Consider the following 26064-nt stretch of genomic DNA (forward strand, 5'->3'; position numbering starts at 1 on the left):
ATTCTCCATGTCTTCACCATGCAGAGAAAGCTTAATTCAGTCATCAATAAATTAATACTTGTTGCCCTAAGGAAAAATGTCAGGATGTTATAAAAGTAGTTACAAAATATGCGTACTGCGCTGTCCACTAGAGTATGGTTGTCTCTTTTTCCAAGGGCTTCTTCCCATGTGCTGTTCATCTTGAGGAGTGAATGACATAATTAGGAATTGCTCCTGTTTGCCCTTGGGATGAATGGTGCTAGCTCCTTGGAATCTTCAATGTGTTCTTGATGGAGGTGGCCGCTGGCTCCAGTGTTACGCGTACAGCGTGAGCTGCAGCCACTGAAAGAAGAGTTAAAGGGTGGATGAGTTGTTGGTGTCCTCTCACAAATTGTGTGAAGACACCACCACCTCTAGCTGGAAGGCAGCTGCTTGCTGTCAGTTAGCATGGAGTGGCAGCAGGGAATTTTCTTGAGTCTCTTGCTCCTATATCTCATCTCCTTCCCTTGCAAAAAGTGAAGAGTGTTTTTAATGGTCTCCCTAACAGAGGACATGAAATTGAAACTTTCTAATTCTTCTTAACAAGATTTTTTAATGATCAAGAACTATGCTAAGCCCATTATCATTTAATACCATATCACTCTGTTTGATCTAAATAGCCTCATAAAAAAAATCTCAAAGGTTTTTTGATGGACTTGAAAGATAATATGAAGAGGCTGCAGCCGTGCCATTCAGCACCAACTGGAATTTACAGAGCAGCTGTTACTGGCAGATCATGGATGTTTTCTGTGCAAAATTGGTCACAAAATTTTAGGAGGTTTTGGGGTTTCTTATCAATTGGGTGGTAATTTCAGATGAGCTCTATTCATAGAGTTCTCCCTTGAAAACATGTGCAATGATTAATACAATTAAAATTTAGGCTTGTGATGTTGTGTTAGACATACTCTCATAAAGAAGTTTACCTCCAGGACATTGAGCTTAATGATGCCGTCTCCGTCTTTGTCAAAGGCGTGGAATGCCCCTAAAGTAAGGAAACAAAAATACAGAGAGTAGATTAGGTTCCTGTGCGAGTAAAGATGATTCCCAGACAGGAAATCAAATGGCGCTCCCGTTGTAAAATGCCAACTTGCACAGGTCTTCACTTGTGGCGTCACTTTCTGCTGTGTTTTTCCTTAGTTAATTCAAGGAGAAACACAGCGGTTTCTTCTGTGTTTGAATGAGACAACTTGTCATCTTAGATTCCCTAAGCCCATATCTGTAATAATTAACACCCAGCGTAGGGGCAGTAGTGCTGTGAACAAACTTTGCGGTGAGTACGGTGGGGCTCTGAGCAATCCGGTCCAGGGCAAGGTGTCCCTGCCCACAGCAGGGGGTTGGACCCAGGTCATCCTTGAGGTCCTTTCCAGCCCAGCCGGTTCCATGGATCACGGATGTGTGTGGGGGCGGGAGGGGAGGCAGCGCCTGGGACCGGGGCAGCCACTCACGGAACATGGCGTCCAGGCGCACGAAGCAGCAGATAAAGCTGTCAAAGTCGATGTTCATGTTCTTGTCGGCGTAGCGCATGGTGATGATGTCGTAGAGCTGGTTGTTCAGCCGGAACCCTGCAGGGAAGCAAAACCAGGGCACAGCTGGGCCTCGGGTGGGGAAGGCGCCGCTCCATGAGGGGGTGGGCCACAGGCGCTCCCCTGGCCCAGCCGAGGCTCAGGCCGGAGTGCCCTGCTGCAAGCGCTAAACAAAATGAAGTAAAGCTGTGAGGAGCTTCACTGTGACCAGCTGCCTTCCTAAACCAGGAGCAATGCTGTGAGAGGGCCCTTAGCAGGTGAGTTACCTCGGGCTGTGAGTGTGAAGAGGAGAGCTGCAGCCCCAGGCGGCCTGCAGGGCCTTCTGGCTCAGCTGGGCCTGCCGAGAGCAAATCAGCTAAAACTGGGGGACAGAAGTGCAGGAGGAAGTTGCTATAAAACCACAATTAAACAGTGGTCAGAAAATAGACAAGGAGGCAACTTCTTGGTGTGGTGGGACTGAACTTTGGCACTGAATGCTGCAGCCTGTGCTGTGCCTTGAAAGGGTCTGTCACGGGTTGGGTACAGCTCTTTGTTGGCTAAATACAAGGTCATGCACAGCCTATGTGCTGTAAGACTGAAATGTTCTCAGTTCTAAAGTCAGGGCAGGAGGTATTTAAGTATTTTCTGTCTTTACAGTGACAACTTCCCTGGTGAGAGCAGAAACCCGGAAAATAAAAATTACCCATATTTCTACCACAGCAGGTGTCTAAATCCAGGTGTAGTTTTGTCTTTGGCAAAGACTTCTAGAATCACTGAGGTTTTGTAAAGTACAAAGGTAGCCATTTGTTTCTGTTCATTGATGTGCCAAAATACTACTGAAAACAAAGTGTCACTGAAATCATCCCATCTCGGTTTATAGTGATACTGCAGATTTTCTCATCCAAGAGGTCATCTTGCTCCCTTAGAGACCTGGTAAAGACATTTGTGGGGGAAGGCCTGCTCCCCAGGGGAAGAAGCATACTGGTGTGTCTGAGACAAGCAGGAAAAGTCCAAAGTCTCTCTTATCAGAATGAATTTCATGAACTGTAAGTTTTGCAAAAATACTTTCTTATTGTGCAGATAGAAGAGACTCAACCCACAGGGCTCAGTACTGAAGAAACATTAACATGACTCAAGAAATGTCCACCCAGTTGCGTGTGATGCACACTTGGACATAGACCTGCTCCATCCTGGTTTCAGTGCCTGTACACTTAGCTTGAAGGTTTTCCACTGTTCTTTGTTTGTTACTTAGACAAATGTATAGAATCATTCAGCTGTGGACCCTGCACAGGGGACAGTACCTGCATCATTGACTGCATTGCGCATCTCGTAGCTGTTAATGGTTCCTGAATGATCCGTGTCATAGCGCTTGAAAATTTTCTGGAAGAAGAAAAAACAGACAACAGTAATAAAAACTTGTACTGCTCTTGAACACACTCATTGAGGGGATATGGGGTGCAGACCTCAGGCACTTGGAGGCTTTGCCACGTGCCTTATATTGCCACTGCTGAGCACTCTGGGTTGTTAGCACAGAGTTACTCTCAGCTGCAAAGTAAAATAATTTAGATCCAATTTCTGGGAAGCAAAAAAACTCTCCCCTTGAGACTCTCCTTGTTTGACTTGAGTTTATGCTGGTAATCCTCCCTCTTGATTGCCCTAATTAAGCTATTATTGAGGCCTGATTCTAGTTCCCATCATTCTCCTCCTTTAATTTGTATGCCTCTCTGCTGCTCCCATGGGGGAAGGCTGTACATGGGATATTCAGGCTATTTGCTTAGGCTGTGAAGTAGGATGAGGAGAGACTTTTTGTTACTTCTCATTTTTGAAGCTAATTCACGTATTTCTTAGCCTTTCTTTTGATGGAGCATATGTGGAGAGTTCTAGTTTTCCTGTAGAACACTTGCACTGCAGAAGCTGTGAAGAGGAGCTGTGAAGATACCAGAATACCTGCCAGCTTTTAATCTTGTCCCAGAGATGTCGAAATTCATCAAAGTTTATCTTCCCTGAGCCATCTGTCTGTGATGCAAACATTCAGGTAAAAAAAACACAATACTTTTAGGATAAAATTAATTAAGTCTGCAACTACTGGTGAAGGGATGAATGTAAAACTGGGTTGGGGATCTCCTTGGCATAGAGTTGACTCAGCTGTGCAGTAAAATATTTGTGAACATTTTGGTTATTGTGCATAGCTTAGTGCTTCAGGAGTGTGAAGTACTACTTCTGCTTTGTGCAGAAGACAACCTCTGCTACAGGACACAGCTTTGCCTCTGGAACTATTCTAAAAGTGCATGACTAGAATGTTTTAGTGGGCCCTTCTGAAATACCTCCAAATGTGAAGCTCACCCAGTGCTTTTTAAGACAACTGAGCTTTACTCTGGAGCAAAGCTCTTTCTGCCTTGCTTAAAATGAATTGAGAAATCAGCAAAATGTTGACTAAAGCTCTTTTCAAAAATATGTTTAGGCTCCAACCATTATGGCTGTGGGTTGTTGTTATACTTCTGTTCTGGTTATATTTGAATGCACTTACATTTTCTCAAAACTGTGTTATTTCAGACTGGAAAGCCTAGGGTGGTTGTGGCAGAGGTAACCACGTGGCATCTTATTGTGTGTTTTATTGCACTTGTTACAAACAAGTTCTGCCTGCATTGCAAGCTAAGCATACAGTAGAATATGTGATACATTATAAACTTAGAGAGATAAATATAGTAAGTTTTTTGGCAAGACCTATAGTTATGTTGAATTTCTTTTAAATATAATAATGAAAAAAATCATGCTTTACTACATAATGTGGCCAGTCTCTGATACTTAAAGAAGAGTGTCATACTAACTGCTTTGTTCTGTAGCTTTCTTTTTGGGGATATTTTTCTCTGCCAATTATGTTAACATTGAGATGACTGGAATTAAGATGGGCCAAACCAGGAGTGCTTTTTTTATCTGACTACAGAGTACAATTTGCTGTTTTGTTTCCTTGGCTTACTGAGTTGTGCATGTGTGTGTGTGGTTTCAAGCAGTCCCTTTTCACCAGGAAAGGATACATCCATTAAAGCAATCATGCTGCGGCAGGATTCCAATTCAAACCCTTCTGACCTTAGGTCCTTATCTGAAACAAATGATCCCAGGTGAATACAAATCATGCAAATCAGCAAGTGATTTTTCTCTCAGGTGTAACTCTAATCACAGTAAAAGCCAAACCTACTTCCTTCATCCAGTAAGAAGTGAGTGGCAGAGAAATCTGGAAAGACTCTCAGTAATGTTATTGTCTGTGAATTAGATGTTAATTTTCTTGACTTGTTATATACAATAAAAAACTCTGGAAAACTCTAAACGAACTTCTAGGTTACTAAGCAAGTCCAGGGTCTGTAGGTTAAAGTTTGCTAAACAGGGAGAAAGGTTTGCCTCTCCACTAGAAATTTTTTAAAGGTCATTTGCAGAGTGAGAGTTGCATTATTGTCCCAGTGGTAATTCCAATGAATGCATCTGCTCATTTCTACATTATCAGTACTAACAGCCTGTAGAGATCATCTCTGTGAAAAGTTCAGCTTGTGAAAGTCTCAGATGCATTGTCCATGGAAATGTAACTAGGAAATTTCTGCGTTTGAAAACATCAATAATTTTTAAAAACTCGGGGTGGGGAGTTTTGTTCTGTCACAGATTTCTTTGCCCAGGGTTAGTAAAAAACACACTCAAACTCACGTTTTTTTACAACATTATTGAGAACATTCCTAAGTTCCTCAGCATTGATCTCCATGTCCTGATGGAAATGTGGTGAAAATATAATTAGTTAAAGCATTCTTTATGAAAAACAATTTTATTAATGGATAGGCTAAAAGTCTTTGGTCATTTTTCAATAAGACATATACATGTTTCAAACCAGAGGGCATTCTACTTCATGTGAACATTAGTCCAACCCTCTCCTGAGGCTTCAGTACGAGGTAGACCTGAAGTTACCATACAGTGCTCCTTAAACTACAACTCGAAGAATGACTGATAATTTCAAGCCAGGGTATAAGTCAAATAGCAAAATCAGAAAATTTCTGTGTCCCATATGCAGCCACTTGATTTATGCAGTTCTTTGATCTGTTTTTATCTTTAACTTCCCTTGTCAAGCATATACCAGAGGGCACTGCATTTCTAACTTGTTTATACTTGCTGTGCAAAACAACATCTTGTAGAAGAGATAGGAGAAAAAAGCTGAATTTAAGTAAGACTCCCTCAGACACAGTTAGAATAGTTTATACATACATATGAAGATAGCTGTATACTTAAAGGGGTTTTTATTTGATTTTACTTATCTCAAAATCACAAAGAGAATTTGATGGGAGGAAATTCAAAGGAAATTTGAATATTCAGTGTTTTGAATCCATGGAATAGTTGATTTAGGAGCTGTTGTGGCCAGGCTGCTTTGAGGGCAGAGACAGGGATCGATTGCATACTCACATCCCCTGCAATCTGTCGGAAAATATTCCTGAACTGTTTTTGCTCTTCACTCTCCTCACGAGCTTTCGTTGAAGAACGCTGAAAAGAGACAAGCAAAGAAGAGATAGATCCTGAGCCCAGTGGAAAAGAGAAAGGGCCTGGATGGCTCACTTACCCTTCTGTGAGGGATCATCTTAGTGAATCTGGAGGCCTTTGGAGAAATGGGTTGTCCTCCCACTCCTTTTACTTTGTTTTTGTTAATTCTCTTCCTTAAAACAGCCAAGTATTTAACTTCATCCCATTGTTTTCTCTTTTATTTGAAGGAGCCTAAATAACTACTTCCACTGGTAGCTATCTTTTAATTTTTTGTCCAAAATATTGCCTAAGAGAAGTTTGGAGAAGAAGAGGCTTATCAGAGAATCAAAGAATGGTTTTGGTTGAAAGGGACCTTAAAGATTATCTTGTTCAAGCCCCCCTGCCATAGGCAGGGACACAGTATCTGCCTCACAGCTGCCCTGTAGGCTATAAATGACCATATGAGAACTCTTTGTGATGTGGAGGGCCTCTTGCTGAAGACAAATGACATATTGAAACAGAGGAAAACGAGGAACATGAAGCTTTCTCAGACACATGGAAAATGCAACCCTGAACTCTGAAGCTGATACTGAAAAGGGAAATTAAAGTTATAGGTAACAAAATTAATTTCTTGGCTTATTTCTTGTTTTCCTTTGTCTAAATGCAGAGGAAAGTTTTCACTTCACCCCCTGCAGGCTCTAGCAGTCATACAGCACCCTCCCTGTAAGGAGATGCTCCAGCCATGCCCCCAGATGCCACAAGCCTGGATGTGGGATCTGGCTGTTAGATGTGTTGGGTCTCACCCACCTGCAGGAAGAAACTCTGAATTTGCTACTCTGTTTTCCCTCTCTGGTGGTGAGGGAGAAGAGGGAGGGTGCTGGAGCTCCTCAGTCTACCTCTCCTTTATCCTCTGGCCAACAAGGACTAGGATAGAGGCATGTATTTATAACAGGAGGGGCTGCAGTCAGCTCCTTGTGTGCAGTTTGTGCATGTGCCCTCTGTAAAGCGGCACTGCCTCAGGGGGCCAAGCGGGGGTGACCTGAATGTGGGGAAGGAATCTCTCACAACCAGGATTCTTGTGTGAGAGAGCAACCAGGAGATGTTTTCAAGTACCTAAATCCTCCAGCAGGGTTGTTAAATAACCGAAGGGAGAGTCTCTCTATGCTCATGCTCATTAGATCAACATAAACCAGATGAGAGTCACATAAAGATTTGATGAGAAGCTGTTTAGTATCTCAGGACACTTCCTTGCCCCATTCCTGCTCAGCCACTCTTTCATGCTAGCCATTCCAAGCCCTATTTCCCCCTCTGCCACTTGCTGCAGAAACCTTTTTCTCATCTGCTTGGGTTTTGTCACCATCTTTGCCAGCATTTTCATCTGCTGTCAGCTCCTTATTGCTGTTTGCTCTGTCAGAAACGAAGATGATAGGCTAGAAGAAGAAGAGAGAAAAAGAGAAGTGGAAATTACAGGAGAATTAGTGAAAAGGAAAATATTTGGTTACAAGCATTCTGTGGAAAGTACATGCAGCAACAACTCCTGCTCTTGAAAGTATGATGAGAGAAGCCATTTCTTGGAATGAAAGAAGAGAAAGGATTAAATAAAAAGGTGAAAAAACTTCTGCAGTTACTGCTCTACTCATGCTAAAAAAGCTGCAGAAGTATTTTTGCAAAATAGTGCAATTTCTGGGTTCTAGTTGTCCTTGTCAGAAAGACAGTCATTGAATCTGTTTGGTTTGTTGTTGTTTTGTTTTGGTATTTTAGTTGGTTTTTGGTTTGGTTTTTTTTTTTTTTTTGGGGGGGGGGTTCTTCCCCTGTTTTTAAGCAAAATAAGCCTCCCAGATTCTCATCACTTAAACTGATGAACTTGCCCCTCAAGGACAGTAGCACTGAAAACAAACCAAATGTGAATAGTACCCAGAAAAGGAGTTATTTGTGTAGGAGCTTGTTAGTTATGTGAAGCATATGTTCTTTATCTTGACTCTTGAAGCACTCAGCTATAAGCAGCCATTTGCAATTGTTCTGCTTTGCTGCATTTAAAACAAGGAAAAAACTGCAACATGATGTGAATGTATTACTCTAGAGTATTAATTGCAATCACCCTCTCTTGGGATTAAAATATCTGATTACATTTTCAAAGTCCAAAATGTGTTGTGTTGAATTAGAAATAGAACCCAGGACTTTGGTGAGCAGAAACTTCAGGAAAGAGGAGTGGCTGCTGCACTAGCTGGTGGAAAGCAAGTGTGAGGGCACATGTCTGGAGAAGGGGTGCTTTTCACTAGCAAGATGTCAGGTTGCCTGTGGAGGGGCAGGGAGGAAGAACAGTTTGAGCAACCCAGAGGACTGAGCTGATAAAGCTGAATAGTTTGTTACCCTTTCACCACCCCTTTGAGTGAGAGGGGTATATGATGCTAATGCTATTTCATTAGAATCTCAAGTAGGAAGACAAAATCTTTGTTGCATGCAAATGGCCTCATATCCAGCACCCTTCATTAACTGGGTCAGTATCCAGACACAGAGAAAATTATAATAGCAAGGAACTCTGTCCCTGCTCAGGCATTGCACATGCTCTTTGCCTTGCTGGCACTTAGTACATTGCGCAGGTACCTACCTTGCCCTTTTTCTTCTGTGTGAAGAGAAAAAATTAAAAAGTGCTCGATCAGATTATGCAGAGCAGAGGCCAACTTTTTTTTCCCCCTCATGTTTATTTTTCCAGTTCCTCTACTCATACACATTTTCCCATTTCCTATATTTATAGAGCTTTCAAATCACTAAAAATGAGGGAACAAGCACCCACCAAGAAATGGCATACTGAAGGAAACACACTGCAGAAACCACAGTAAAACTGTGTCTCATCTCATATGGGGCTTTGTCTGCTTGAATAAAATCTCTTTAGTTCAGAGTATTCCTTTTCTTTTTCCCAGCCTGCCAGTGTAGGGGAGATTGAATTTCTATGCCCATAGATCAATGATATCTAAAGTGACAATTTAATTCTTCTCACATCTGGACAGTTGTTTTTCACTTTGACAGCAAACAAAAGGGGAATATTTCTGAGCAAGGTTTGATGGAGCTCAATTCTGTACAACAGCATTTCCTCTGATTTTTTTTCAAGACTTAGTGTATTGTTTGCTTTAGTATATTCCCACAAAGATGTGTAAAAAACTCTGGGGGAAGAGTTAGAATTTGCCATGGATGCTATTTTGAATCAGAGTGCTATTAGGATCCCTTTTCAGAAAGCAGGTACTTCAAAATAAGGTCATTTTTTCTTTATTAGATGAGACACCAATTTCACAAAGTATCTCAGGGCACAGAGCTAGGCCTCCCTTGGTAAATGGATAATCTCGCTTGAGGGAGGCAAAAACAATGGTTAGCATCCAGTTTCTTTATGCCAGGACCAGATTTCAAATCTGCAAAAGGGTTTGGGTCTGAATCAAGTTCAGAAAGTAGCATATATAAATCAAGTGTCAACAGAAGTATCTTAATGAGAAAAAAGATGAGAATTTGATAAAGATGCTGTCATGCAGCTGCAAATTATTTCCTGCTATAGGTTTCCTAGGTATCATGTTCCTCTCCTCTCTACCCCGTACACAAAAGAGGACCAGGACAGTACTTACCAACGGACGTTCTGCCTCAATCATGTTTTCAACCTCCCTAAGTAGGAAGCAGAAAACAAATAAATCAGAAAAGTGACTGTTCCCAAAGTTGCTAGTTTCTTTAGGCGGTTTTTAAGCAGCCACTCAAACTTTCCAAGCAGACAGTGGTGTGGGCTGGCTTCCAGCATTACAGCTGCAGGTTTTAGGAGTGGCTTTTTCCCAGTTTGAGCTGAACATCCCAAGTACCATTTCCAGGACAGCTGCCACCTGGCTTGGCCTTAGTAAATGCCTAATGGTTTGTTTGCAAAGGATATCCTGCAAGCAGTAAGCTTCTCCAAAGACAATTCAAAGCAGGTTCTTGTTAATCTATAAAGTAAGCTTGTAGAAATGAGTTTGCAGCTTGGAGTTTCTAATGATGTTAAGAAAATAAAAAGCAGGGTGTAGCAAACTGATAACATGACTTTAGCAGACTAGTGAGGTCACTCCACCTATATGGCCACATAAATGGCTCTGCAACTTACTCTGAAAGACTTCTTTTCTCTGAGAAGACCCTGAGGATGAATTCTCCCTCCTGGTGGGGCTCATATGTCGATGGGATGATGACGTACTCGCTGGGAGGTAACCGGAAGCGCTCAGAGATTTCTCGCATGTTTATGTAGGTCTTACTTCTAGCTTTGGAGGCATTGTAGAGGAAAAAATCCTTCTGCAAGTGGTGCTTAGTACCATGCATCTGCAGAACAAATGAGTCCATTTGTCTTCAAGGAAGTCTTGCCCATTGCCCAGGTGGGTTGCCATGCGGTCAGTGCACGGCTGGGACAGAAAACACAGGAAGCAGCAGCTTAGCAAGCAGGGAGCTGAGGACTGGTGTAGCTGGTGGCAGGTACAGAGTCTGTCACCTTTAAGTTGCCACTGACTGAGTCTAGTTGGCTTCTGAGGCCTGCTCCAGGGCCCACCAGCAGATTGTGTGGCTGACTTCTGCTGTGTAGGTACTTGTATGTGACTCTTTTGCTAGATGCTGGGTTGTGTGTAACGAAAGATCAGACACTTTCCTTGGAGGGTGCATGGCAAGGAATGGTGTAAGCAAACTCCTACATGCAGAGTAGTAAAGTGAAGGTGCTTTCAGCGTAAACATGTCCTTGTCTAGACAAAACATGAGTTCTGTATCTGCTAAACAAATGTGATAATCAAACATTACATTAGTTCAAATATGAAAACTAAGCCAAGAATTGTGGAGTAAACATGCTTGCAGGCTGTTTTTTTGCAGAAATTACCACCTGTAAGATAGTTGGCAAAGACAAAATTCAGACTGTCATCCTCATGCTTTCCAGGTAACAGCCTTCAGGTGAGCTTGTTAGCAAAACTTGTGATGCCAATGATTCAGCTACTGTCAGGCTCAGAAAAAAATGTAATCGGTGTACTTTTGATAAGCTTTCTTCAATGTCTGAAAAAAAACATTAATTTTCTAAACCATTCTAAGACTACAGAGAAAACTCTGTGACTGCAGAATGTAGGCCATTTGTATTATTTTTAGGAGGAAATGCAAGTGGCTTAGGGTGGTTTTGCATGGAGTGCAGAGGCTAAGCCCTCACAGGCACTGCTTCCTGGATCTCTGACCAACTGCACAAGTGATGGCCAGGCCACCACAGAAGAGAAAAGAAGCACTGATAAAAAGGTTCAATTGAAAATGGGAGCTAAAAATTACTCACAAGGTATTACTAATAAACACTCAAAGCAAAAAAGGTTAGCAGTTCTACTGCTGCTACATCCCTGAAAGCAAACTTGACTGGACAGTCTCCTGCTGACTTACTGCCAGGCACTACAGTAACACCAGCTGTGGGTATACACCAAGATGTCAATCTGGCTCCGTTCTGCACGTACCTCTTTGGGCACCTTCGGGAGAAACAGAGAGAAGAAACAGTCAGAGCTGCAAGGGGAGACTCCATGTTTATAGGTCATAGACAAGGACATTCAACTAAAGTTCTGGGGACATAGAAATTAAAATGCCCTTAGATAAGCACTTTCCCTCTTCCTTTCTAAGTTTCTTGGCTTCTACATGAAATCAGCTAAAATCGTAACCAAATATGTTTGTGCAAGGGACTGTGTAAATCAACTTTTTCATCAAGTCAATAGCAGGGACAGAGGTTAATTGCTATGTATGAGCCTTGGATGTCTGTTTCCTTTTTCACACTCTTCTGCCAATGAAATGCTTAGTTTCAGAAAGGACAAAAGGGAGCTGGAAGAATATATGGGAAAGAATATGCTAAAATCTGGCATTAGGTCACTATAAAGGCTAAAAAGTGTTTTGCTTAGTAGATGGGTAAACCCTGACATTGCTGTTGTACAAGGAGTTAGGAAGACTTGAATTTCCTTCCTCTCTTCCAGATTTTCTGACTCCCTTGCAAAGCAAAAATTGCAATTGATGCAATCAGCTTGAATGATTCAGTGACTCTTTTGGTAAATACATAATATCAGGATTTGCACCCACAGTGCAAATAGCAAAATCTAGAGCTGTTACCTCATAGATGGCAAAGCCAATAGTGTACAGGTTGGCTCCCAGCTTCCGCTCTTTCCTTCTGTTTTTCTGCATCAGTGCAACAAGGAAGCTGCAGATAACCTCTTCATCCTCAGGATCATCATCTTCCTCCAGGAGCTTCAAGCGATACTGGGGATTGGTCCAAAATGTATCTGTGAAATTCCACCAGCAGCCCAAAGAAAACATGTAAAGCTTCAGTCTCCTAATGATGCTCATGATCAAAGAGAACTTTTAAGCTCCCTGCCTATGGCTCCTGAGGGAAAGGTTAAAATTGGGCTAAGACATACATGGTTTTTTTTACATATTATGGCTGTTACTTAATTCTAAAAACTGCAATGCAAAAGAGGATATATGGAGAACTGTCATCTGATAAACTTCCAAAGTCCCTAAAGCTATCAGTAATCCACAAAAGTGAATTTCCCAAGTGAAATCTAACTGTTAGGGTGAAATTCATCCCTTTTACTTGGGGCACTGTGAAGTACTTGAACAAGGATTTATCTTTGCCAGGGCTGCCTTTTGGGCTTACCATGTTCTGTTACAGCATAATGACAGATTTCCAGCAATCAATTGCATGCCTTGCCCACTGAGGAAGCAAGGCTTTTGCTATGGCTGAGCACTAACCAGGCTGTGGTAGGAATTAGCCTTTGGGATCTAACCTAGTCCCCATCAAAGAGGCCATATCTCTACAGACCCTTTGCTCACCTGGATAATTGCGGCAACCTCCAGCTGAGCAGCCTCTCACCCAGCGTCCTTCATTGACTGACACGGTCCAGGTCTGGAATTTATCCACTTCCAGAGCATCAGGTGTGAGATTACAAATCTCAAGCTTTGTGAAGTGCCTCATGAAATCTGGAAATGATATCCTGGAGGAATTGAGGGGAAATTGAACCCAAATGCATTTACATGGTTGGCAACTGTCTGAAAGACCCTGGGGAGGTGGAGGACAGTGACCAACAGCACTGTTAGTACTGGGATGAGTTTGCAGTGGGAGTGCCATGTTTTCCAAATGCTCTTGGTCTGCTGGTTGGTAAGTTACCACAGGTACAGCTCCAAACTCAGGGAAACTGAGAGGATGGTAAGTAGGAATGGTGATGGAGAGCTTGTGGAAATGTAGCATAATTAGAAAAACTGTGCTGATGGCACTGAATAATCTCTGGTGGGAGAATGAGAGGATCACAGAGCAGGGCTTACTAGCTATATGAAGGGGAGCAGAAATCACTGCAATGGTAGTAGTGCAATGGCATTCATTTTTGCTATGATTCCATATTTCCTAGAGAAACTGATGCTCTCACCAGAACTCCCCATCCTCCACGACCTTGTGCTGCAGGCGGATTTTCTCTGCTTCGTTAACAGAGTCCCACTCCTCTGACCTTCAAAGGAGTAAACAAGTTAGCTTAGGATTTGCAATATAGTTTTCATTAAAGTTTCCACACTTTAGCCTCATAGAATGAGAAATCAAGAGTCATCTTGCTACCTCCACATAATTTTTCCTTTGTAAGCCTTGCAACTATTTGTTCTCAATGCTATCATCTTCTCCACATGACCAAATAAAAGAAGCAATTGTCCTACTTCTCTCAGCCTTCCTCTTAGAATTCCTCTTAGTAGCTCTCAAACATCTGCTGAACTGTATTAATTTTACTTAGCTTGAAGAAAAAGGTGTTTGCAGATTATAATTGCGGGTGCACCCATTGAAATTCATTTAAGGAAAACACTGACATCTTGCTTCATTCAGTTCTTTCAAAACGTAAAAGATTTTTCTACTGTCATATCTTGTTTTGAAAATAGACAGTAAAATCAGATTTAATGCATCATTAGACTGGGCTCTGTCTTAATTTCCATTTATTAAAGCCTCCTTTAACATCTTATTAGGTACTCTTTACTTTTTTACAGCTTCAGCTAAGCACTCAATCAACTTCAAAATTACAACAAAGACAATTCAGATACCTCATCACTTAATATTAGGATTATGCAAAAGCTGTGTAAAAGCAAATAAAGCTGCAACTTCTTTTTCAAATTATGTGAAGCTCTGATTACTCACTTGTCACTCCAGGCTCCATTCCATTCCACCTGGCCCCAGGGGTTTCTCAGCCTTACCAGACGTATTTTTTCCCCTTTAAATACTGTCTAATGGAAAAAAGAAGGCAACAAGAATAGAGTGAGAGTAGGTTCAAAGAGAAATGTTCTGCCTGCCACCATCCCTTCAGTGATGATGCTTTTCTGGGCCATACCCCAGCCTGATCTTCTTGGGGTGGCTGTGGGAAGGCTGTAAAGCCACCACAGGAGGTGGCTGCCACCTTTGTGGCCACCTTTTCCCAAGCGGGTGTTTCTCAAGTGAGCCTAAACTTGGATAGGTTTCTTTGTCCACAAGATTTTAACTTATTTGAATATAATTTTGTTTCCTTAGCTCATAATTTCTTTCACTTTTCATGCCTCTCATGGCTTTGTTGCCGTGCGTGAGGCCAGGCCAGCGGGGGCGGCAGCTGCGCACAGCTGGAGGGGAGCGGGGCACGTACCTCTTCCACGGCCGTCACGGAGTAGGCGTGCCCTTTGACGAGCCCGCAGGACATCCGTGTCTCGTACTGCATCGGCACTATGGTCTGTTCGACAGAGAGAAACACACGTGGGACTCACACAAAGCTCAGCTGCCACCCAGGGCTTTCACAGGGAGGGTGGCACCGTTTTGCTGACAGGATTTTTTGTCTTGTTCTCCTCTTTGTGTTTGTCAAAGTGGTCAAGCTAAGCACTCACAGAATGCATGCTGATGGTTAGAAAGGAGTGAAGTATGAAGTAAAAACGGAAAAAGTTGATAATACCAATTAGAAAGGACGTTTTCTGGTGTCTTTCCCCCTTTTTTGTAGGCTATTGCTTTTTGCATTTGGAACATGGCAGGTTATCACATGCTTAATCAAATAATTAGCTTTTTGTATTAGAAGGACTGTTCAGACTTTTCTAAGATGGTATGTTCTTATATAGCTCTGTAAGGGTATTACACATGAACTGGTTAAAAATCAGAGTGAATCAACACCTAGAATACTTTCATCTTTCCATGTGGCTGCTATCTTATCACAATGACATTTAAACACCCTATTTAATACACTGTTCCTGCTAACTGACACTATCTTATTGCATCTAACTTTCAGGAAGGGCATAGCTGTTTTGCTCAGGTGTAAATATATTTGCTGTCTTAGTCATCAGCTTTCAGTGTGTCTGACGGATTTTTACTTGTCTATCTGTGAGATCTGGAATTGGGAGCAGGATGGCAGATGCACACAGCTTGCTCTACTTGTACGAGAGATGTCCAGTATCAGTGAGAGGGGCAGACCCTGCCACATGCATGTGGACCACGAGCAAAACTTCCCCTCCTTTGTGTCTGTTGCTGGGAGATGCCTGCAAGGTCCTGTCAGTAACTCTGCCACCCCTTCTTGATACATCCAATGGCATGAAAAAGGCAGGGCTGGATCTTGGGGGAGAATTAGTAAGGTCACACAGAAATGTTCTCAGCTTGCACAGGGAGGATCTCATCCAAATATTTCCTGGATGTTGCAGTTGTTTTCCATTATTTCACTTCAGCATCTATTTGGTTTCTTTTCCCTTGATTCTGTTTTCCTACTATAACCTCACACCTATTTCCCTTTTTCTTAATTTCTTCTCTAGTTGTTGCCATCATCACTTGTCAGAACCCCTTTGTCTTCTTTCTGGTCTGGTGACCTGGACAACTTCCCAAAGTCCAGGTTTTGGAAACGTTTCATCTGCCTCTTTCAATTGAGAGTCCTGATTTTTTTCTGGTGATGGTTCAGGAATATGCAATAACCAGCAGTAAAACAGCTGCTGGGGCAAGTATAGAAAGAGTTTTGCAATCTTCTTTTAGTAGACAGTCACGGAGGAGGAAATTCTCCCCCCAGACATGGGAAGTTTGGACAGCCATGCTTGCAAAACAAGATTGTCATACTGGTCTTTCCCAAAGAATGACACCATTTCAGTCTTTTAGGAAGAACTAAATATGGATGTCAGAAGAGAAAAAAATTGGCTATTTCAGCTGCAAATGTAGAAGAAAGTTTGCACAACCAAAAGTTTTGAGTGATGTAATTGTGTAGGATTTTTCTTTCGTTTGATTTGGTTTGGTTTTGTTTTTCTCCCACCCTTCCCTACACCCCTGTAAAACAAGAGATGTAATTGCATTGTCATGGAAATGCAGCTCCCTAAAGGGCAAGGTATGACAGCTGCCTGACACAGAGAAGGCAGCCCTCTGTCCCTCTACAGATTTGAAAGCTTCTAAGTTGTCCAGTATGGGATTTTTTCTTAGAGGGTTTTAACATCTCTCTATTTTGCTAGATACTTATGTGGATATGCTGGAGTTACTTTGTATTTCATCACACATATAAAACTCCATGTTTTTCCTTTTCCTTTTTAGGCATTTTTAATGAGGACTTTGTTTGCAGTAATCGAAAAAAAAAAGTGTCCCTAGAGTATACTGTCCTCTATTAATGGGTAGCGCACTCTGTCTCAAAATACATTCACTAAGAGCTTTTTTGCCTGGAGTGAGAGCTATGCAGAGCTTGCTTTTTCTTTCTTTGACATTCCATGCTCACTCAAGGATCTCGTTCTATTCTAGTATTTTATTTTTTTCATTCTCTCCACCCTATTCAAGCAAGAGACTTGATAAAATCCACTAATAAATTTCTTATTCTGCAAATTATAAACCTGTGTCACAAGCCAACAGCCCTTTAATGCCTCAGTATCAGTGAAGCCCTCTAGTATCAGTCACTGTGCTGGAAAGCACTGAAGTCTTTCAACACACACATCAAACAGCATCCAAAAGAACATTTCATTAGTGTTATTCTGTGAAACCAAATAAGGATTTGAAAGCATAGGTGATATGTTTCTCTAACAGTTTGTAGATAAAAGCATTCTGAAGTCAACTGCTTAGGAGACATACCCAGGCTGGTCTCTCCTCGATGCCCTGGTAGTCTACAGTGGACTGAGTCATCTGTGCGTTTTCTTGATTCTTCACCATGCGAGCAATCAGTTCCCCAATGTTGCTCCGAGGAGCTGATCCATAGGAAAAGCCTAGGTCATCCTGGCACAGAGAATGGGAGAAGAGTATCATGGAGGAAGATGAGTGGTAAAAGATAGCCCAGATTACTTCTCTTTTCCCTCATTATCTCCACACTTATCTACAGTGGTCAATAGCACTGTTCTCCTACCTTTACTGAAATATGGTACTCCACCAAGTATTAATTTTTTAACTTTTAAATTCACCACAATAAGTGAAGACAGTCTGAAGCCATGTGGACAATACAATGTTAATCTGCACACTTGACATCTTTGACATGAAGATTTGTGTCTTAAGAGAGTTGCAGCATCCTCATACTAACCTTTCATTAGGCTAGGGTCTTGAGGGGGAAGGGGTACTGGCTTTGCTGATTGCACCTGTTCTTTCCATCTCCATGTTCTGCTTCTATTTCCCTTTTGGTACTCACTGTTTGCTAATGGCTGGTCTCTAGGGGGAATTACTCCATCTCCTAGAAATGGATGTTTTCTGTGTGGTCTAAACCAAGCAGTTCCAAAGGTGGTATATATTTGGTTATGAATGGAGAGGTCCCTCTCCTCTGTCATTTCTTATCTGCAAAGTTCATACGAACTCACATCAATGGAACTGGCCATGAGGGATCCTCTGTCAATGGCATGTTTCATGATTTTATAGATATCTTTAGGGGCATCCTTTATCTCGTAGAACTCCGTGACTCCCCCGGTGAAGTCCTCCATGGCTTCAGTGGTGTTGCCTCCCTTCAAAGCTTCATATGACCCATGGAGTCTTGAAAAGAGATAAAAAGAGATCTTTTACACAGGTATAGATACCTACCTGTATATTTATATCTATCTTGTGTGTATAACTACAGCTATGTAAACACACATACTAAAATCCCACAACCCATCTGTCTGGTAACTCACAAGTTAAAAGTTTTAAAACATACCACCTGCACATAATTAAAAAAAAAGAAAGAAATGCTGAAAATCAAATGTAGATTTCTGAATGAGTATCAAAACTTCCTAGAAAATACACTGTAACCCATGCCCAACTCCAAGGCACAGGAAGAGGCATTGGTGTATTCAGGCACATTCTCTGTGTGCTTCTAAACGCTGTATGCAGTGGTGCAAGCGCCGCCCCAGCACAGGGAGCGGTGCTGGGGAGGCCGGCACAGCCCGCCGTTCGCTTTACTTTGCATAGGCCTTTTCCAGGAGGGCGCTCCAGAACTCGTTGCGCTGGGAGGACTTGGTAAAGACCAGCTGGTTGTTGTAGGTGGGTAAGCAGTCATCGATGACGACATCCACCCAGTCTCCATAGCGCCAGAACTGCTCAAAGGCAAACAGAAAAAAAACCACAACTGGATTGACTTGGTGCAGGGAGAGGAAGCCTGATTGAAAAGTCAGGCTGAGAGAGCAGAAATGTGGAAATACTCTTCATAATGTGGCCAAAACTTATGGCTACTATGAGAGAGGCAGCTGTACTGAATTCCCCTGGGCAAAAAGTTCCGTAAGAGAACCAAAGGAAATGTGGAAAGCAGTCAGTCTTTTTGGAATAAGTTCTTCGAGAACTTGTTTTGACAGACCGGCTATTTGTGGGCCTAAAAGCAGCTGCTCTTGCCAAGTGCCCGCGTGTCTGTGCTGGCTGCAGTGCTGCATCTCAGCAGTGAGGCAGGACCAGGCACCTGTTGTTACTCCTTACACCCAGGACACTGCAATCTGCAAATGCTTCCTCGCTGGGTTAATGCTCCCTGATTGCTTTTATTGGCTGGCCCTGCTGAGACTGCCCTGATGGAAGAGTTTGGGGTGAGGCAATTCAGTCCCTTTTCCTCCCTGTTGCTTCCAAAGGGTGGGGGAAGACAGAAGAGCATGCCAAGAGCTGAGCCTTGGGTAAATGCATATGCTCGCCACTAGACGGAGCGACTCACCTGGAAGTGAAAGATGCCAGCATAGTTTTGTATAAAGGACTGGTCATGAGGAATGACTCTACAGAGCAGTTTTTTATTCAGTGTCAGGCAAGCAATGGCAGCCAGAAACCAGCAGTTACCTGTAAACGAGCAGAAGCAGCAGACAAAATGAAGGGAGAGAGCAATTAGAATCAAAAGGGAAAGCTGAGATACTGCAAAGTGGCATGTTAATTCTCACTAGAGTATGATTCTCCATGTGTTCTGAAGTACTTTAGCACTTCATCTGTTTGTGCTCTAGAAATGCTCATGGGCATTGTTCATGGCTGGGTACACACAGGCTAAACAGATGATATTCCCTGTACTTTGGAAAAAGTCTAAAATCTGATGAGCACTGTTACCCGCATTAAGAATTCCCTGTTTTATGCGAATCTTTCACTAAAAGTTCTTGCCTACATTGCTACTAAGCAGATGTCAACAATTTGCTACAAAGCAAAGGAATCACTGAGACAGAGGATATCACCTTGGAAATGAAAGAAAATTAAGTGAGAGCTAAACCATGATGTAGACTTTATAAAGTGCAGAGTTGAAGTCAGACTTTCATACCTAATTCTCCTTGGCAGATATCTGTTCTGTTGGCTCCACCAATAATAAACCGTGGATTCTCACAGATTTCCTGCAAAACAGAAACAGATGGATGAGCAGGAAAAGTGTCCATGATGATGCCTGTTTAGCACAGAAGTAAAGGCTGTTTTGGAACATTTTCCTATAGAATAGCTTGTGGTATCAAAACCTTTGTCACAGTTTTCATCTGCAGAGTTTCACTATGAAAATGTTTTGGAATCTGGGTGTTCCAGACTCCAGTCAGAGTTTTCCCCATGCACCTACAGGGTCTAATATTGAGCCTGGGGTGCTCCCTCTCTACTGTAATGTGAAAACTCACTGAAAGGAGAAGAATTGGGGAAAATATTTTTTCTGCACAGTTATGAAAAAAACAAAACTTTGGAGGAGGCATGACAGAAAGTAGATGAAAAAAAACATCAGGGGACCAGACTAAATTATTTTAAAATGATCTAATGTCCAATTTGCAGTAACTGGCATGTTGGGGCATTAAAAGGGTTGAAGAATGCATTTCATAGGGAATGAGCCCTGACATTACTCCTTCTTTAAATTAAAAGATCAGATGTTTAATTACCAGAAATAATCAGTTGCTGGTTAAGCGATTTTATTATTTTCCTCATGTCGTAGTATTTAATTGACAAGGCTGCATTCAAAAATTTGTACAGATGTAATCTGTCTCTAAGGACAGGGAGGTCTCCTTTCATCCTGCACATTGCACAATGTATTGGGTTTGTCTGTATTTATACTAGAGTGGAGTGGGTACAAGATGCTATACATGTATAAATAATAAAGACATTTCTGCAGGGAGGGAAGGCAAAATGCAGCAAGTGAGGTGGGGCAATTGCAGGCTTACATAGCCCTTTTCTGTAATGGACAAAGACTGGAAAACCAGACAGAGGAAACCCAAGGAAAGTAGTGGCTATAACCTGTCCTACAGAGTGAAAAATGTCCCTGCTTTATCCCATTTGTCATACTCAAATCATCGGAATGGAGAAAAATAAGAAGACGCAACTTCTGGACCCATCTCTTATGAGGGTAAGGAAATAAAGATATTGCAACCTGAGGAGCACCGTCCTGAGCAGCTGCAAATTGGGAAGAAGACAAAGTATAGTCCAAGACCCCAATCTTTTGAAAGATGTTGGGACTAAGTGTGGGAAGGAGACAGAACAAACAACTGACAATTGCTTGTATGGCAGCATACACGGGCAGCTGATCTCTATAGTCTAAAGCTATCTCTATAGTCTAAAGCTTTTTATTCATATCATCAGGGTGACCCTCGACTTTCCCAGATTCATGTTTCAGGTCTAGTAGTTTTCCTTGGCTCAAATCTGCTTCTTTTCTCCTTCACAGTTATCAGAAGAGTTGCTGTGATGTAAGTATTTGGATTAGTCATATAGCCAGACAGAGAGACCAACTTCTGCCATCCTCCCTACCACCAGCCCCTGTAGGCACTTTACTTTCCTTGAGGGAAGGAATGGTGGGATATTCCTCTTATTTTGGGCCTTGGTCAGCTGTTGGGGTCGAGTTCTGTCAAAGCAGATGTTTGAGATGCCTTCATGCTTTTCTCCACTCACTCGCCTTTTGAAAATATTCTTTGTTACATTGCTGTGGTGCTCTGCTGAAAACCAGTCTGAGATGCCAGGTTTTTGGTTTGTGTTTTTTCCACCTCTATTTTGGTTTGATCTTGCTCTTATTGTAACTAGCTTTGAAATCCAGCATGCTGTGTTTTAGTTGAAAGTAGTCAGGTGCCACCTAGTTGTTTCCAAATAGTAAATGTACAGCGATGTGTTACTCAGAGCCATTTATTGCATCTTGGGGTCATTTATTTTGTAGGATGCTTGGTAAAGGAATGCAAAGGAAAGAATCATGCAATTGTCATGTGGCGTGATTTAGCTATGACAGAAATACTTTTCTTGCATTTCTTTATGCTGGCCAGGTGTGTATAGTGCACTGTGGATATGATTTTGATTTATCTTTCTTTAGTTCATCTCCAGCTGCACTAGTTTGCTGAATACAGCTGAAGTTGCAGAGAAAGGAATCAAGGTCTTCCAAGGCTGAAGTACTCAGTCAGCAGACTGAAATGACCAGGTGTCCAAGATGCAGGTGGCAGATCTGTCCTTCCAGTCTTCCGGTCTGAGCAAGGGATTGCTCTTCATCTCCTAGGTCAAGTTATCACAGAGAATCCCAACAGGCTGCACTTCATTGAGGCAATGATTCATCTTTTAAAAGAGCCTCCTCTGATCTGAGTGCCTCAGACTGCCTTGGTACTATCCAAAGGAGCTTTGTGTTGCACTGGGTTGATCCAGTTTAGACTGTAATTTCATTACAAAGAGTCAGTTACAGCAAAGAAAACAAAGAATCCCAGGAAAAACCTAGTATTGGTGCATGCTGCATTCTGGGAAGAGATTACTTATGAGTCAGTTGGAAGGAAGCACTGGAAAATGCAAAGGCAGCATGCAACTAAAAATGGCATTTGACCTTTGTTACATTTTCATTGGCTTTTCTTCTGTATCAGGAAATATAAGCCAGTCAGCTTATACTGCTGCAGCAAAAGGCATTAACTCCTTTAAAAACTGCCATTAATAAACTATGGCATTCTAAGTAAATTCTCTAAACTGATCCTATCAAACAGAGGAAGGATCTTGTTCAGCCTAAGACAATTTGTAGCCTCATTGTTGTTTGGTCTCTTGTGGTCTAGACCATGGTTTTAAATGTCTGTGCTGCACACTTCAAGGCACAGCTCAATATCAGACACCAAGCTGCTTTTAGAGCTTCTGAGTTGGATTATCTTCTGAAAGTTCTATCTTGGTGGCACTAACTTCCATCTTTGTTTTGTGGTATGACCTGCGAAGTCGCACATTTTGTGATTACTAAATTCAAACAGCTTCACATGTGTGCAGTACATATCTGACTGATTAATTTTCATTCCAAGCAAAATCCAGTAATTTGTTGTCTTGATTTTATTTGTATTCATTATGATAAAACCCCCTCCTCCTGGTGATTTTCTGGCTATGGAGAGGATCACCACAGGGAAGTCGTTGAATGTGGTGGTTATGTTGTGACTTGGCTGTGAGCAAGGACATGATGCATTTGAAAGCACAGTGTCACAGTAGAGCCTTCCTGTCAATACCCTGGTGTCATTAGATCCAAACAGGACTGCAGCAGAACCTCTCAATATTCTGTGTTATAACATAACACAGACTTTTCCTCAGCTCTCAAAGATCAGTAGCCTCATCCTTGCTCTCAGCTGTGAGAAATTCCCACCAGCAGCAAAGTTGTGAGAGGCACAAGCAGTCAAAGAGCTGGATATAACCTGTTGTAGGTGTAAACAGCTCTTTGGGCTTCTCTTACCTGCTGTGGGTGAGTGAATAATTTAATATTTTGCATTAACTGAGGGGGATTTAATTTTCTCTCTACATATCTCAATGGTCCTGCATACTCTGAACAGAAACACTGGAGGGATGGATCCTGCAGACTTTACTCAGGGGAACTTTCAGGGCTCTCACTTGGCTTTGTCTGAATTGAGGATTAGGAGATCTTCTCTGTGCATTCATGTCATGGCATGGCAGTCAGTAGCTGGGTAGAATTACAAATACCTTTTTGCTGCCTCCTTGCTAGGGCTGCCAGCTGCCCTGCACAGCACCTGTCCTTCTGTGGGTAAGGGACAAGGCCAGTCCTCATGCATTTGCTGCCCTCGCTGCAGCAGAGGACAAGCATTTTGGGAGGTGGCAGAGGAGGACCTGACCTCTGGGTAGAGGGGCTTTGATACAAATTGATGAGGTGACATGACTAAGGTGACTCAGGAAGCCAGAGAGTCAGGAATAGGTTGTGTATTTCCCAGTCCTCTGTTTTAAGTGGGATCATAGAGCACATTGATCACTTGTTTATTTGCTGTGTCTGGAGGTATGTGGCACATAAAATGGCACAGGGAAAGGATCTAGACTGGTCACATTAGGATATTCTCTCAGGAATTCTCAGCTGTGAGCTTTGGTTTTTTTTTCTTTTAGACTACATGATCAAGTTTTATTCAACTATTGACCTGAATTTCAAAGTGATTAAAATTAATTACCACTTTATAAGCTTTATAAGAGTATATTTTATGCTAAAGTATTTTCTTTCTTTGGGGGGGGGGGGGGGGGCAAAGCTATTGCAATTTAACAAGAACAGAAATTCTCCATATCTTTACAGACTATTACAAAACACAGCCTGTGCAATTGAGTATATGTCGTGCTCCAATGATTGCTTTAGCCTCTTAGCAAAATACTCTTTAGCCCAGTATTACTCCTTCATATTCATTTGACTTCATAAAGTCTTGGCTTGTGTCAAAAAAACCCAGATAGCTTTGGGTTTTAAGTTTATATTGTATTTTAAGTCTTACATGGTCCCAGCCTGTGGCTGCTACATGAATAGTAAGTCCAAAGTTACATATTCATGGGTGACTTAAAGAATTGTCTTTGGAATTAAGACCCTGGTCTGAATCTTTCCAATAACAAAGGCTTGATCTGTGCCTGCACAGTTATATAAGACAAGTCTGAGGTTACCTTGTGCATTTCTTTTGTTTTGAGGCTTTCTAATTTGACACTTGCAGTCTGCTGCAGGACATCCACAGTGCTGCTGTACTGCTTCCCTCTGCAGGGAAAGGGAAGAAAGGGAAATCCCCTCCCTTTACCTGACTGACTTGGGGCTGCGTTTAAGTAATTCACACACATTTCTAGAGGCTGATGCAGCCGTGGTGATGATGAAGGAGTGACAGGGGCACAAGTGCACAAAGCACAGCAGATGGGAGGGATCATTTTGATCCCTCCACATTCTCAAGTTGTTGTTGTGACAGAAGCACGTGGCCTTCCTCCACGTCTGTAAGAACCACCCACAAGAGCTCCTGGTCTTTTGCTATTCAGTTACACTCCTGTGGTCAGTTTTGTCTATCACCACTGACTTTGCCACTGACTGGGCACAGGGGAAGTATGGCAAATTTAAAGAGGCGGTGAAAAACTGCCTAAGAGATGGAGCTGTGGAGGCTCCTCAGAACAAGACCCCCACTGTCAGACAGGGGATGACAGGGGCCAAGACACTGTCCCAGGGGCTGCCTTGCTGCAGGGGAGCAGCTGCCCAGCAGATACGACAGGGAAAATGTGTAGCTCCTCCTGAAACAGGAGGGAGAATCAACTGGGAGCTAAGGTGATACTCCTCTGCCAGTGAGAGAGACTGGGGAAAAGAAAATGAAAAAGACTAGGAGGGCTGGCTGGGGTATACCCACGAAATAGGAAAATGCATGGGATTAGTAGCCAAGAGTGAGTCTTCATAGTGATTACCCACGTTCATTGGTAAGTGGGATAAGCAATGCAGGGAAAAACTCTGCATGTTTTAAGACATGTTTTAAAACATAACCCATCCTTTTATTTTCACACATGAGAAAAATGGTGGAATACCAAAATAAAGGTTTAAGTGAAACAAAGTAGTGTTAAAAAAATTAAGCCTCAGCAAACCCAGTAACTTGTTGCAGAAGGAGGAGAGTTTTTCTTTGATACTTTCAGACAAGAAAATCCCAGGCAAACCATGCAAGAAGAAAATTAAATTCCCCATATCTCCTTCTAAATATTTCATTCCATCTCTTTTGTTGCTGCTGTTTTATTGTATTTTAGTCATTATATACACATTGCCTAAGCTTTCACAGCCTTAGCTAATTATCTCCCAGGAGAACTCTAAGGAAATATATTTCCGGTTAATCCACCTGCCTCTCCAACACAAAATTTCTGCAAAAAAGTAAGCTCAGGGTGTATACTTCAATTTACAGAAAAAGGAAATCAGCAAACATGTTACTTACACGTGGTCTTTTCCATTCGAACTTGACGGGGCTTTTCTGGCTGTAGAAAAGCGACGACTCATTTGGGGGGAAATCAGGATCTTCGTAGAGAATGTTTTTCTCCAGGCACTTCTTGTGAAGCTCTTCATAGGTCTTCTCCTTTATGTGGATAATGGGCTGATTGCGACTTATAATGGCAGAATAAATGCCCCCTGTGCCCCCTCCTGCCCCCTCTGTAGTGCCAGCAGTGGCGCTGGGGACTGACCCAGCAGCCGTTTGCTGAGCCACCGCTGCATTTATGGCGGTCGGCATGGGAGTCAGGCTGACAACAAATGCTGAAAGACAGCAGGATTTTGCAAACTGGAAGGAAATTTCAGAAAAGAAGAAGTTACTGTGCAAACCGTCTTTTCTGTCCGTTGAAAGCCTTCTAGTCAAATTTGCAACCCAGAAAATTCCATGTGGTTTTGCATCCTCCTGAAGGACAGTATTTTGACATCAGAAATTGGAACTTGTTGCTTGATGTGGGACTAGATGATCAGTTGGCTCACTCCTCTATCTGAGTTGTATCTACAGCGTG

The 26064-nt window shown here is 42.3% G+C and overlaps 1 protein-coding gene across 1 annotated transcript; it reads right to left on the bottom strand.

The window, feature by feature from the left end:
- Window positions 1-294: 294 nt before the first annotated feature.
- On the bottom strand, window positions 295-25799 carry CAPN3 (calpain 3; the record flags this gene model as incomplete). Its single annotated transcript, XM_084207077.1, has 23 exons — window positions 295-321; window positions 942-1000; window positions 1464-1580; window positions 2822-2900; window positions 3468-3536; window positions 4556-4620; window positions 5214-5271; window positions 5958-6035; window positions 7340-7441; window positions 8620-8634; window positions 9623-9659; window positions 10123-10331; window positions 12117-12286; window positions 12837-12997; window positions 13427-13504; window positions 14173-14258; window positions 14648-14731; window positions 17071-17211; window positions 17781-17949; window positions 18355-18488; window positions 19088-19206; window positions 19670-19739; window positions 25509-25799. 23 exons carry the CDS (start codon window positions 25797-25799, stop codon window positions 295-297), a joined length of 2418 nt encoding a protein of 805 aa, XP_084063203.1.
- Window positions 25800-26064: the final 265 nt, after the last annotated feature.

The sequence above is a fragment of the Fringilla coelebs genome (genome assembly GCF_963513975.1).
Source record: "Fringilla coelebs genome assembly, chromosome: 6".
Taxonomy (NCBI): Eukaryota; Metazoa; Chordata; class Aves; order Passeriformes; family Fringillidae; genus Fringilla; species Fringilla coelebs.